Source organism: Seriola dumerili, unplaced genomic scaffold (genome assembly GCF_002260705.1).
Source record: "Seriola dumerili isolate Sdu_G_001 unplaced genomic scaffold, Sdu_1.0 BDQW01000609.1, whole genome shotgun sequence".
In the NCBI taxonomy this organism is placed as follows: domain Eukaryota; kingdom Metazoa; phylum Chordata; class Actinopteri; order Carangiformes; family Carangidae; genus Seriola; species Seriola dumerili.
This window is the reverse complement of record NW_019174864.1, coordinates 1,134,827-1,149,347: the sequence shown is the minus strand read 5'-3', so window position 1 is coordinate 1,149,347 and position 14,521 is coordinate 1,134,827. Positions and strand designations below refer to the sequence as shown.

The 14,521-nt window shown below is 37.3% G+C and overlaps 1 protein-coding gene across 1 annotated transcript in view; it reads right to left on the bottom strand.

Annotated features, from left to right (window-relative positions):
- rogdi (rogdi homolog) overlaps positions 1-9,276 on the bottom strand; it is a 23,556-nt gene extending 14,280 nt beyond the window's left edge. Inside the window, exons 1-2 of the mRNA XM_022764942.1 lie at positions 9,084-9,276; positions 6,121-6,192 (exon numbers count right to left, since the gene is read on the bottom strand). Coding sequence (XP_022620663.1) covers positions 6,121-6,192; positions 9,084-9,158 — 147 coding nt within the window. The 5' untranslated portion in view covers positions 9,159-9,276. The remainder of the gene's footprint in view (positions 1-6,120; positions 6,193-9,083) is intronic.
- Positions 9,277-14,521: the final 5,245 nt, after the last annotated feature.

Here is a 14,521-nt window from a genome sequence, read left to right as displayed (position 1 = left end):
AAAAAAGAGAGAGATAAAATTTTCCCCCCTACAACCATAGCAAGACATGTATACACACATGTACATGCCCTAACAAAAGTTGGTCTGCAAAATAAAGCTATGTCACTATATCCATATAGACAGACGATGGCTTTAACGAGATTTGACGATCTCTTACTCTATACTCTTTTTGAAGTTCATTTTAATAAAAGTGTCTGTATTCTGTGTTTGGCAGTAGGTTTTTGTACAACAGAATAAATTCCTCTAACCATGTTGAGACTTTTATTTTGAAGGTTAATCCAAATCGTGGAGATGCTTGTTTATGTGTTTGTCAACGTGTGTGTGTGTAGCAGTAGAGCTGCACAACAGAACCTCCAGTAAATTCTTTTTAACCGGTTAAGACTCTTATTTTGAAGGTGAATATCAAAAAAGTAAGATGGTGTTTGTGTGTGTGTCTGTCAATATGTGTGTGTGTATTGTTGTGTGTGCCAGTAGGGCTGTCTACTGTAGAGCCTCCGAAAAGCTTGTGTTACCATTGAGACACTTATACAGTTTAATACTTATTGTGGTTTTTGGAATTTGTGTGTCATTCAATGTGTATAAGCTTAACCTTCAAAAGCCCTTTGAAGTTGTCAGGACCGACCAAATGACCTCAGAATAATGGTTTTTTAACCAAAATTGTCCTCACAATTATAGTAAGACATGTACACACACACAAAGAACCACTGCACACATCAATAAGCACACAGAAGTATACGCATATACATGTAAATACACCGTGTTAATTTATCTTACAATTAGTCTCATACCTAAATTAAAATTATACGAATTAATGAGTTTAAGCCAATCAGAATCAGATATGACCATTTCTGCCCAGCAACACCTGCTACTGAATTTGTATTGCAGTCAATGGGAGAGGTGGAGGGTACTCCCATCACTTCCTCAAAAACCATAAAAGATGTCAGCATGAGACCAAAACTGGGTGATGCAGGACAAAAAAAAAATCTCTACATTTTTGATATAAAAATTGTCAATGAAGGTTGGAAACTGTGGGATTTAAAAGAGCTTGTAAGACTTTTTTTGATGAAAATTTTCAGGGATGGCAGTTACAGTTTGCAGTTAGCTCCTGTTAGTCAAGTCAAATCAAGTCAATTTTTATTTGTATAGCGCCAATTTACAAGTTATCTCAAGGCACTTTCCAAATAGGGCAGGTCTAGACCTTCTCTTTATAAAATTATTCACAGAGGCCTAACAATTCCCACCAAGACAAAGCACTAGGCAATAATGGCAAGGAAAGACTTTCTTTTAAGAGGCAGAAACCTCAAGCAGAACCGGACTCAGGGTGGGCGGCCATCTGGCTCGACTTGTTGGGTTGGACAGATAGAGAGAGAGAGAGAGAGCAAGAGAGAGCGTGGAGAAAAAGAACAAGAATGTGCAATTATAGCAAAATTAATAATAGTAATAGTAACGGCAGTAACAGCAATAGATAGATAGATAGATAGATAGATAGACAGATAGATAGATACTTTATTTATCCCCCAGGGGAAATTCATGTGTCCATTAAATCATTGACGATAATAATAACAGTTGATAATAAATAAAAAATAATAATTAGATTAGTCCACTTCCTTTGGTATACATGGAAGTGGGAACAAAGAATCTCCTGAACCTCTCTGTTCTGCAGCGCAGTGAGATGAGACGTTTGCTGCAGCTGTAGCTGCTTCTCTGTCCTGCCAGAATGTTGTGGAGAGGATGGTTGGTATTGTCCGAGATGGCCTCCATCTTACATTGCATGCGGCTCTCCACAACAGTCCTGAGTGAGTCCAGACTCCTTGCCAAGCACAGACTCAGCCTTTTTTACCAGTTTGTCCAGTCTCTTTGTGTTAATGTCGGACATGCTGCTGCCCCAGCAGACTGCAGCAGAACTGTAGGGGGTCTAGTGCATGTTCAACCTGTGTCTGGATGTCATGTAGTGTATGTTACCTTGTGTGAAGGATGCTGACAGAATGGTCACATGAAGGACATAATCTTAAAGTCTACATGTTACATTTCAAAGAGGATAGAAGTTTGGGATTTAACTATTACATAGAAACATCTCATGAGTTTTGGATGAAGCCTTTAGCTGAAAGTATGCTCAAGTAGATGAATTTAAAAGACGTAGAAGTTTTAAACGATTTGAAAATCATCTCCATTCACTTACACTATAAAAAATTGCAGAAAAAAACGTATTATTTTTAAATTTTTAAAATTATGAATAATATTACAAAGCTGTAGGTAAGGATAGACTTCCTTAAGAAGGTGAAACTTTCGATAGTTGAACGGTTTATATAACACAAAGTATGCAGGAGTAGTTAACAACCCAAGTAAAGTAAAAGGAGGATCTGGAGTATACCACCAGTGCAGCAGGTTAAATTCAATATGTCTTCAATGTGTCTCCGGTTCGTGTGTGTGTAAGTGTATGTGTGTGTCTGTGTGTGTGTGTATATCTATCTGCTTGTCTGTGTACCTCTCTGCTCTCTCTGTGTGTTTCTGTGTCAGTTAGAATGACAAACTGAAATTAACTGCCAAATGCTTCCTGATTACAACTGGACTGAAACATATTTTCAGTTAAACCAGTTGAGAAGGTTGTAAATCATTGCAGAAATATCGGTAAATTGGTTGATAAACACCACAGATCTCAGAAGAGTCTCTAATCAGGTAATTTGACCCAGATGGTGACAATGCTGTCTCACTGGGTGCCCACCTGTCGTTCTCTTTGAAAAAGGTAGCACCTGGAAAACACTGGTTAAAGGTAATCCAACAATCACAATGAGCTCCAAAAGTAATCCACCAAATAGAATATATGTAATGTGGAGTCAGTTAGATTTCAAAGTTAAATAAACAGCCAAATGTTTCCTGAATGAAACTGTGTCCATCAACCTGTCTGTCTGTATACCTATCCACCTGTTGGCCACCTGGCTGTTGAAGACACAGAGCTCATTCAAATCTATGCAAGAAAGGGATCAGCAAACCTCTCAAACTCCTGCCATTTAAACAAAACGGTACATAATATCAGCAAAATTATCACATGGTCAGTGCCACAAGACTCTCCTGAACACCTCTATTTGGTTTTGGTGTTTCTAGAGCCAAAAATGTGGAAATAGGAGCGAGTTACAAAAAAGGGTTTTGATTGGTTTATGTAGCACAAAGTATGCAAGAGTAGTTAACAAACGAGGGAAAGTAAAAGGAGGATCAGGAGTATAACACCAGTTGAGCATGTTAAATTCAGTATGTCTGCTGCTGCATTTCCTGTTGTTCTGTCCAGTCTGAACTGTTATCTCCCTCTGAGTACTAACCATCTATCTGACTGTCTGTCCACTTGTTTACCTTTCTGTGTCCGTCTGCTTGTTTATTTGTTTGTGTGCCTCTCTGCTTGTCAGTATTTATTTGTGTTTCTGTGTCAGTTAGACTGACAAACTGAAACTAGAAAATGCATTTCCTGCTGAAAATGCGTGTGAATGCTGAGTGCTGAGCAACTGCTGAAGGAATGCTAAAGTTGCTGAAGCAATAAATTAGCTCAAGCAATGATGATTAAAAGCAGAAATTGTAAGCTGGAGGTTGAATTGTATGAAATGGTTGAAAAAAAGTTGTTGTTGGAAGCTAAATGGCCTAAATTGGCTGAAAAAACCTAAGAAAGAAGACATGTACAAGCAAAACTTTTAATGTCACACCTGAAGGAGATTCTGACACAATGCTAAAATTGTTGAAAAAGCAGCTCATATTAACTAAAGTACAGTGCTTTAAAAAATTAGGTGCCAAAATGTTAAACCGGAGGAGCTGGAGTCCATTAGCTGCTACCATAGGTGGAAGTAGGGATAAAATGCCTTAAAAATGATAACTAGTAGAAACTTTAATTTAAGATCAATAAGCTAAATAATCGTTTAATAGCTGGAAGTGTTGTGAACACTTTAAAGTTTGAATGAAGCCTGTAGCTGAAAGTATGCTCAAGTAGTTGAATTTCAAAGATGTAGAAAAAAAAATTATGAATAATATCAAAAAGTTGAAGGTAAGGTAATGGTATCTCCCTCTATGACTAATTACAACTACAGCTTTCTGTCTGTGCTTGTGTCTATTTGTGTGTGTGTGTGTGTGTGTGTGTGTGTGTGTGTGTGTGTGTGTGTGTGTGTGTGTGTGTGTGTGTGTGTGTGTGTGTCTGTGTGCCTCTCTGCTTGTCTGTATATATGTTTCTGTTGAAGACACAGAACTCATACAAATCTATGGGAAAAAGGGGTCAGCAAACCTCTCACACTCTTGACATTTAATACAAAACGGTACATAATATCAGCAAAAGTATCACATGGCCAGTGCCACAAGACTCTCCTGAACACCTCTATGTGGTTTTGGTGTTCCCAGAGCCAAAAATGTGGAAATATGAGTGAGTTACAAAAAAAGGGTCAGTTCTGCTTTTCTCCAGAAATGTGAAAGTTGGAGGGTACTCCCATCAGTTTGAGGCTGACAGTTTAAACTCTGTTAGTCTCTGTGCTAATGTAGCCACTTTATATGAAACAGGACAAATTTGTCAAATGTTTCATCAAAATGCACAACAGTTGTACAAAGTTCACTGCATTTAACACAGGGCTACGCCCACCAAAAGATTATCCTTGTCCACCAGTAGTCATTAGTTCAAGCCAATAGTCAACTAGCCGTCATATGTTTATGAGATTAATTTAATTACTTAAATATATAGGCATCAGAAAATGCTGGCCACAACCAGCAAGGAGTTAGCTAGAGTTAGAGCTAAGTGGCTAACTTTAGGCTATACTTACATGTGACAAGCATCGTTTGAGGTGGATAAAAATATGCTAATGTTTGCGTGCAGAGTTTGCATGTCACGAGAACTGGGATCCTGCTTTAGTGATCACACTTTGGATTTCCTCAGATTTTTGATATTTGAGGCAGTATGTCCGCTGAGAGTTGCTGTAGGGCTGCAAGGCTTGAGTTGTTGTCAGCTGTTGTGAGTCCCACTTGTGAAATTTTGTCAGTTACTGTGTGAAGTGTTGAGTAATAGCTAAAAATTATTTAGTGATATCACTCTGACCTTGACCTTTGACCCCCCAAATCTAATCAGTTCATCCTTGAGTCGTAGTGAATGTTGAGCCAAATTTGAAAAAGTTACGTCAAGGTTTTACTGAGCTATTGTGGACAACCTGAAAACAATATGCCTCCGGCTCTGACTGACACCGGCGCAGAGGAATAAAAATAAATTGTTGCTGCTATTTTTTGTACTTATGTCTCTATGTCTGGTTTATTATTTTATTACTACATATGTCCACTTAGATAAACCCTAGGCGTCTGTCCGTCACTGACCGACTGCATGTGACCAGTTACTGTGGAGTTTGATTTTTCTCCCTTTGACCACTGACCAATCAAAACTTGATCAACTTATTGACTAACCTTTGGTCAACTGTTAGGGGGCAGCCCTACAAAAACATCCCTTTGTTTANGTCTCCATTCACTTACACTATAAAAAAATGCAGAAAAAAATGTATTATTTTTAAAAAATTATGAATAATATTGCAAAGCTGTAGGTAAGGATAGATTTCCTTAAGAAGGTGAAACTTTCGATAGTTGAACGGTTTANGTAGTGAATGTTGAGCCAAATTTGAAAAAGTTACGTCAAGGTTTTACTGAGCTATTGTGGACAACCTGAAAACAATATGCCTCCGGCTCTGACTGACACCGGCGCAGAGGAATAAAAATAAATTGTTGCTGCTATTTTTTGTACTTATGTCTCTATGTCTGGTTTATTATTTTATTACTACATATGTCCACTTAGATAAACCCTAGGCGTCTGTCCGTCACTGACCGACTGCATGTGACCAGTTACTGTGGAGTTTGATTTTTCTCCCTTTGACCACTGACCAATCAAAACTTGATCAACTTATTGACTAACCTTTGGTCAACTGTTAGGGGGCAGCCCTACAAAAACATCCCTTTGTTTATCTATTTTATAAGTGCTTTTACATACATTTGCTTTATCAGGCATATCCAGCTTGATGCACTCCAATAAAACTGAGGGTCAAAATTTAAAATTGTGACAATGATGTCAACAACATCAGCCAGCCCTAAATATAGCTGTATCTATGACATCTAAAAGTTTACCTTAAGTACATCCTGGAGCTGCTTCAGGACAGCGTGCACTTCTTCTTTCAGCAGCCAGTTGAATTCCTCCTCCTACCAAACAGATACAATTAAGATTTGACTGCAACATGATAAATAACAACAAAACAAATACAAAACAACAATTTAAAATTTCAGAGGAGCTTTTCCTGTGGAGGAGCATTGTAGACAACACCTCTCACTGTGCCATGTGCCCATAACACAGTTCATTCCACTCTATAATGCTGAAGTGGAACAGTTGCAACATAGGTGTACCTGTCTGCACAGCCTTTTCATAGCTTGTAATTTGTACCCAAGACTTTCAATCATGTGCTGCTGTCATTTGTACTTTGCACCTCACTTTATTCTAGAAATATATACAGGTGCCAGTTTAATAGGTACACCTAGCTAAAACGGATACAGTATAATACAGCAGTCCTGCAGTAAACGCAGAGGCTCTCATGCTCAGTTTTCAATACAGTACATAGATTTTTTCATGCACCTGGGTGGGCTTATGTTTTTTTTTTTTACCAGAGCAGGAGAGGCAGGAGGAAACATGATCCCTTTCTTCCTTAGTTTGGTGCTTGTTTGGATGAATAAATCAAAAATTAAAAACACATTGGCTGTGTTTGGACAATGGATTCTTTTGATTGCATAAACCACATGGTCCATGGTGCATCAGTGGCCTTTTGATTTTTATGTTGGTCTTAAATTTGTTTGGCAGACAAATAGCCACTACACTGACTTTTAAAAATTGTATGGGAGTATCTCAAACTTTCACGGGCAATTAATTCATCTGTCTTTAGCCAAATAATTATTTGTTTTATAAGGTCTTAAATATTAATTTCATATTGAACACTTGGGGTCTCTACTGGTAAATACTAAGAACATTCAAAAAGGGCAAATATGAAACATAATGCATCATGTGCATAAGATTGAGCAGTGTGCTGTTTAAGAAATGCTGCACCTTTCAGTCAATTGACAGAAAAATACAAATATTTTGATCATAGATTTATCGTTTCGAGTCATTTTAAAGAAAATATATAGAAATTCTCTGGTTTTAGTCTTTTAATCTGATTTGAATGTTTTCTGGTCTTCTCAGGCTTAGGTTATCCAAAATGTAATATCACAATACAGTCCAGTCCAAATATCACGATATACGATATTATCCTATTATATTGTTGTATTTTATGTTTCAGTTTTTTTCTATAATATATATTATTGTATTTCATGCTATAAGTGATGTTACCACTAAACAGCAGTTCCAAGTTTTATTTGTCTCATGCCAAAGTCGCATCACTAAGAAGCGTTTATCCACTGCACATGTCTTCATGAAGTTTTTAGCCACTGGTTTACAGGTGATCCCTTTCAGACACAGTGAATATCATGTTTGCTTTTAGTCTAGATGAAGTTAGGGGGACTGGGGACGGTTGCTACAAGTCTTATTTCTCCAATCAGAAACATGCTACAGTGATGACACTCATACTGCATAATCTCAGTTAGACCCTCCCCTCACCAGGAGCACAGAAGACACATTCAACATCTGCTGCTGCATTTATTGAAAAAACTTGTCTTGGAGAATAAAAGTAATATTTTCATGAGCTGTATTTTTGTCAAACTGTCCTAAACTTTTGTCTGATTTAATCAAAACTTACTTAGTCAGAATCGTTGTTTTATTGACTTCTAAGTGACAGGGTTAGTATGCGTCAATACAGTTGTGTTTAGCCAGCACATGTTGTTCTGTCATGGCTGACAGGGTGGAGACGGTTGCAACAAGTTATTGTAATGGTCCTTAAGATGAGCAGCCAAATCACAACAGACCACACAACAATGTGTTTCAACATTTTAGTTCAATAGTCAAAATATGCAGCTAATTTTGTCCCATAGAACAGAACAACATTAATTGCTCATTTTAATGCATAAGAGAAAGTTATTTTGGGAATTATTTTGTTAGCCTCTGATGGTCTTATAATATATTTACCTGTTCTGTTCATCATAAGCAATAGAATAAATAAATTGTGCATATTTTGATTCAAGTTTGGTTTTATGTTCTACACAAAACAAACCTCAATAACTTTTCTTCGATTATTGTATAAATAAATAATACTACAATATTGTTGTCAAGCAATGCATATTTTCAAAGTACTATGCTTATCGAGACAAAAAACAAAAGTTAATTACTGAAATTTAATGTATTCTTTTTAATGTGATCCATGTTGCAACTGTCCCCAGGGTTGGGTTCTGTTGCAACATCTGAATTCTTCCATTCAAATAAATATTGTGAATAATAAGTCATATGTAATCATGTTTAAATGGTATGGGTCATTAGCAGACAGATGTGAGATTAATATATAAAAGTTGGTTGGTCTAGTCCAAATACTCTCTGAGTGACTGAGAGAAATGCAGCAAGTGTTGCAACCAGTCCCCAGTCTCCCCTACATAACTGCTGCGTGTGATTTGCAGTTAATGTGCTAATATATGCAAACATATGGAGTTGAGGGTAAACAAAAGAAGCTCTCACCCAGAGACTGAGCTGAGGGAGATGTTAGTTATATATCAGTTATATGGTCATGGTCATCTTCACGGTCTCACACACACACACACACACACACACACACACACACACACACACACACACACACACACACACACACACACACACACACACACACACACACACACACACACACACAGGCCCACCACAACATCACAGCAAAGTGACTGACAGCGGGAGCCCTGCTGCAGCACCTGCACTGTAGGATGTCCCTCTCGGCTAACAGCAGCTACACAGCTACACAGGCTACACACTCCGTCATGTCCAGCACTCTTTAAAAATATCAATTATAAATATGAAAACATGTCACATTAACCGACGGGTCACTTAGTAAACCAGCTAGCCACACAGCCGTAGAGCCGCTGTGTTTCTCTGCCCTGTGGCGGAGCAGCAGACGGAGGCAGAAGCTCACCAGCACGGCTCTCTCCACCTGACTGGCAGCGGACATCTTGGGCAGCTCGGACAGAGACCTCTGCGGGTTCAGCATGTTTTGCAAAGAACAGAAGCACAGCCTCGACTACCACCGTATAAAACACTGTCCTCTCCTCGGGATGAAGGTTTCTCACTACTCAGTAGCTTAGCGGAAGATCTGCTGCCTTCACGGGTTGTCGGGAATATTGAAAGCCTCGAAATGAACGACTTAAGTCAGCGTTAAATACAAAGGACAAAAGACCTTTTAGATGACGACTCGAGCTGCTGGAATGTAAAATGTAAGTGATAGGGAGCATCAATAAAGAAAAATATATATTTTTCAGCTGTGTATGGTTTCGTCTTTGATTTTTAACCTTTCATTGAGCTGCACGCGCAGTTTGACGTCTTCATGCTGCCATACGGGCATCAAACAGCCGCGTGCTCTCTGTATTAGAAGGAGAAACATCCTTAAATGAAATATATTTATGCTGATTGATGGATTTAGTTATTAATTCCAACCAAACCACGACGAAGGGAATGTGTTTTGGTCTTTACGAGAAGCACCTGAATGCAGCATTAGGTTGGTCACACATTCACTATTAAATTGGACCCGCCCACTCGTTCATAAGAGGCGTTTTATTTGGGAATAAAACTTCCGCCCAGCGTCACACAACAGGGCTGTGTCACACAAGCGAACGGCGCTGTGCTGCATTCAGGTGAAATTGAAAATGTTAAGACACTTGGTCATCGAAAATAGAACATCTGCTCAATCTGAACTCTTCATATTTCAGCTGTCTTTTCTCAAAACACCGTGGTACCGTGTGAAGCTTTTACAACAGAACAGAACATTATGTCTTAATCATACCCTAAGCATGACGGGAAAACCTTCTTCCTCTGGCCTCCTTTACTAAGAAAGCATGATTGTATTACCTTCCCGCTGCCTAGTAAACATTGATATTACCTTCGACCACCACGCTGAACAGCTGATGTTCTTTTCATCAAACACACTTTTGTGATTGTGCCCAAAGATTTGTCCACAGCACTTGTTTCCAAAATCACTCTGGCTTATCCAGATGTTGCTTTGCAGACTCCAGATGTTGACTTTTGTGATGAGGTCTAAGTTGAGGTTTCTTCCTAATAACTGACACTGCACAGAATATTAAATAAATAAATAAATACAGCTATGAAACAAATCTCGAAATAAATAAATTAGGTAAGGCATGTAGAAATATATAAATAAATGTAAACATAAATATGTAAGTGAGTAAATAACACATAAATAGCTATACAAATGAATGAATGAATAAATAAAAGATTTTTATTTTAAAAATGACATTTTCATCTATTTCAAGAGACTTTTATTTTAAAACTCCACATTTATTTATTTACGGAGACATTTTTTTCTTAATGCCACATTTAGGCTCTTTATATTTCCATATGTTATATTCAAATGAGGCTGCGTGGTTATCGCACAGATTCATACCAAAGCAACAGCACCAGAACAGCACTGAATCACACACTGAACAAGCTTACCCAAAGAATATAATTATAAAGGTAAAGTCTCCTGAAATAAATAAAAATGTCATTTTTTAAATAAAAAGCTATTCATTTATTTATTAATTTATATAGTTATTTATTTATTTATTTATTTATTTTATTTTGACTCATAAATTTATATTTTATCATATATTTCCACTTTATTTATTTCAGGATTTATTTCATTACTGTATTTATTTCTTTATGTATTTAATATTGATTTAGATGGTGTTCCATTCTGAAGAAGCATACCATGTGACAATTTAACTGGCCCTGTTCTTCATAGATAAATAACTAAGTTATTCAGGTTAGAATGTTGATGATGTGACATGAGTCTGGACTTTGTTTTCTTTGAAGCTGGTGTCAGACTTCATCTGGAGCTGTTGTCAGGGCAATAAGTCCTTAAAACCCAAACCTGTAAAAGTGCACCTTTTGACATTTACATCATGACCTGACATTTTAGGGTGAATACTAGATATGCCATCATTTTCAGATTCCAATGGCTCCCTGTCTTTAAACTATGATGAACGGATGTTGCTATAGTTATGATTTTAGATGAGAAGCATTATGATCTGTTGATGTAGAGCTTTTCAAGAACAAAAAAATCCAGACTCATGTTGAATGAACCACAGAGCTGGCACATGCTACGTGGCTCACCTGCTCCAGACCAGGTTAACTTCAGAGGATCAGATTAAAACCTGCTGGCCAATCACATCAGCAGAGAAATGTTTTTATAGATCAGTGGAATTATTTAGCTGGTCCAGGCCTTCCAGTTTTAAAACAGCTTCTAACAAACAGAGTCTGCCACAATAATCAAAAACACAATGACAAAAACAGCTACATTTGCATTTGAATTCAACAGGATTCCTGACAGTGTCCACACACACAGTTTCATCACTGCAGCTGAGAATAACATGACGAGACTTTGTGATGATAACTTGCACCAAAAAACTATTAAATGAGAAAAATAATACACACACTGATAAATATATGCCATGTTTATAAATGAACATTTCAATCAGAGTGACTCATCAGACATGAAGTACTTTCTCTTTCTTTTACTTTCTTCATCATCAGACAGAAAAGTAAAATACCTGACTGTAAACTAAAGACATATAATAATCCCTGCACTTATAGCCTAACCTTAATATGTGGGAATTATTTCTAGTGTTTCTACAGCTTGTTATATTCTAGTTATGTGATTGTACTTTTTAGAATTCACCTTGTTGAATGTCACTTTAATCAAACTTACTCACTTCAGGCATGGTTCTAAGGCTGTTGCTTCTAATTAACACCAAGCTGATGGGAATACCCAATTGACCGAGTCAGTTGATAAGCAGCCTCATGATACAGGTCCTCCAGGACAGATGATTTGAGGACAGATAAACTAAAAGGGGTGGACTGAAAATGGGTCCCAGTATTTACACTGTATCCTAACTCTACATACCTCCACATATGGAAGGTCTTACCTCCAGGTGAAAAGGCCTCACCTCAAAGATGCTGGAAAACAGACGCTTTTCCACTTCAGAGCCAATATTCTCAAAGTTTACATCTGTTGACCATACGACAGAGTATTAGGGCCACACTGAAGAAAAAAAAGCGTAAATTTCAAGAATAAAGTCATAATATTATGAGAATTAAGTTTTCATTTTGAGAAAATAAAATCATGATAATTCAAGAAAAAGTCATAAAATTATGATAATAAAGTCATAGTTTTAGACTCTGTGTTGTTTTAGAGAGGAAATATCAGAAGCTTTAAAATGAGGAATGTGGAGGTGGAGCATCCTGTGAAGTTCTACTTTAGCAGAGGTTGAAGAAACTGAGTCTTTTCTATTGTTAGACAGACAAACAGCAGCTGCCAGAAGCAGCTCAGGCTGCCACTGACTGTCCTTTCACCCATTTTGTTGGTCACTTGTAATATTCCTAAAAGGTATGTTTTTTTGTCTTGAAATTTTACAATTTTAATTCTCGTAATATTACAACTTTATTCTCGAAATATTATGACTTTTTCTTGTAAAATTACAACTTTATCCTTGTAATATTATGACTATTCTCAAAATTTTCTGAATGCTTTTTTTCCTCAATGAGGCCCTAATACTCCATCTAATGACCAAGTACATCACAAGGCCTGACAACAGTCAGCTCACACGCCCCTCAAAGGATAAAGCTGAAATTGTTCCAGTTTACCAAAAAAATGCTGAAAGATTGATTCATGCCTTCATTTCAAGCCATCTTGGTTACTTCAACACACTTACTGACTCTTGAAAAAAACCAGAGACTTGAGCTCATTCAAAACTCTGCAACCTCGGCTATTAACCATCTGATTTTTAATATCCTAACTTTTATTTCTGGTTTTACTCACTTTAATGTCCTCTGTTTCGGTATTTTCTTATTTTATCTTAATCGCTCTATCGTTATCTTTGCTTCCAGTCTTCATTGTTTCCTCAGTGCAAATTTATGAGATAAATGATAGTTTCCTCAGTTCCTATAGTCTTATTTTCATTGTTTTTATTTATAACATGGTCATTTACTGTTCTGTGTAAATGTGTGAGTGTGAAGGGTGGGGGTTGTTTTTTTTATTGCTTTTATTCTGTAAAGTCGATTGATTGATAAAACCAGATCAGTCATGAAACATGCATGAATGTCAGTAATCAGGAGAGGATTTATTAAACAGCACAAAAGTCTTGATATTTCCACATGTACACAAAATCATATATCCCCAAAACCAAAGTTACATCCTCCTTTCTGTAACTGGAGCCAAGTCATTGTCATTTTATTGTGATAATAAGACAGATTATATAAGCCACATATCAATAAACCATTTACACTTGAACTGACCAATCTACAGTATTAAGACACAAAGATGTTAGACAGTTGCTCTGTAGAGTCAAAACCAAGAGAAGTTGTTTTCATTAATTTCGGTTATTGTAGATATAAAAGAAACTCTTCTCAACCTAATATGCTATTTACATCTGTCGTCTAAAAGAACTTGTTTAAACGTGACGTGTAACCCAAGTAAAAACTGAAACATTGTTTGGCAGATAATGTGGTGCTGGATTCTTAACATGTAACTAAGTCAGTCTGTTTCATGTGTGTTTTATGAGAAACTCATTCACTTAGTTTCAACTGATCAAAACTGTAAAAGAACAGAACACCACAAGGTTGTTTTTCCTGCAACAGAGGGATTACAGGTTTGGGTCTGACAGTGCACACTCTGATGAGTTACAGCAGGGCTTCACACTGCTCGTGTCTAAATCACTGTCACAATCCAGATGTTGACAGTGAGGTTGAATATTGACATCTTCGTTTTTGAGACACATTTTTCTCTATTTATTTGATAAGAATCACGAGGAAACAAAAATATATATTTGCCATCATGACTCATTTCTGCATGAACAGATTAGCATTGATGTGAATTTGGCCAAACATGACAAGAAAGGAACATGGTTCAGTACCCTAACACACACAGAGCTACAATTCACACATCCATGTGCAGATTTTACTGGTGGAGTGAAAGGCGCTCCAATAGGCACCGACACATTAAAGCGGTCTTGTTTGATTTGTGCCTGTCGGGTCTTTGACAAGCCCAGTTTGAGGATCTGGGTTCATCGTAAGTGGTTCATGTTCTCAGGGAGTGAACAAAACTGTGCCATGTTTATTTTGCATATGTTGGGCATTGTCATCTGCACCTGCATACTTATGTAAGGTATGGGTCAGGCCACCTAGTAGAGGTCTTCACAGGTCCAAAACTTTGGCCCCATCTAAAATGGCCCCCACAGAAAACCTGACATGCATAAATGAACTCAGAAGAACGACCGATTAGAACAGACTGGAGAATAATCACACCTGATGCAGAACATTGTTCCAGCACTAACAAACATTAACATGTCATGATTTTATCAG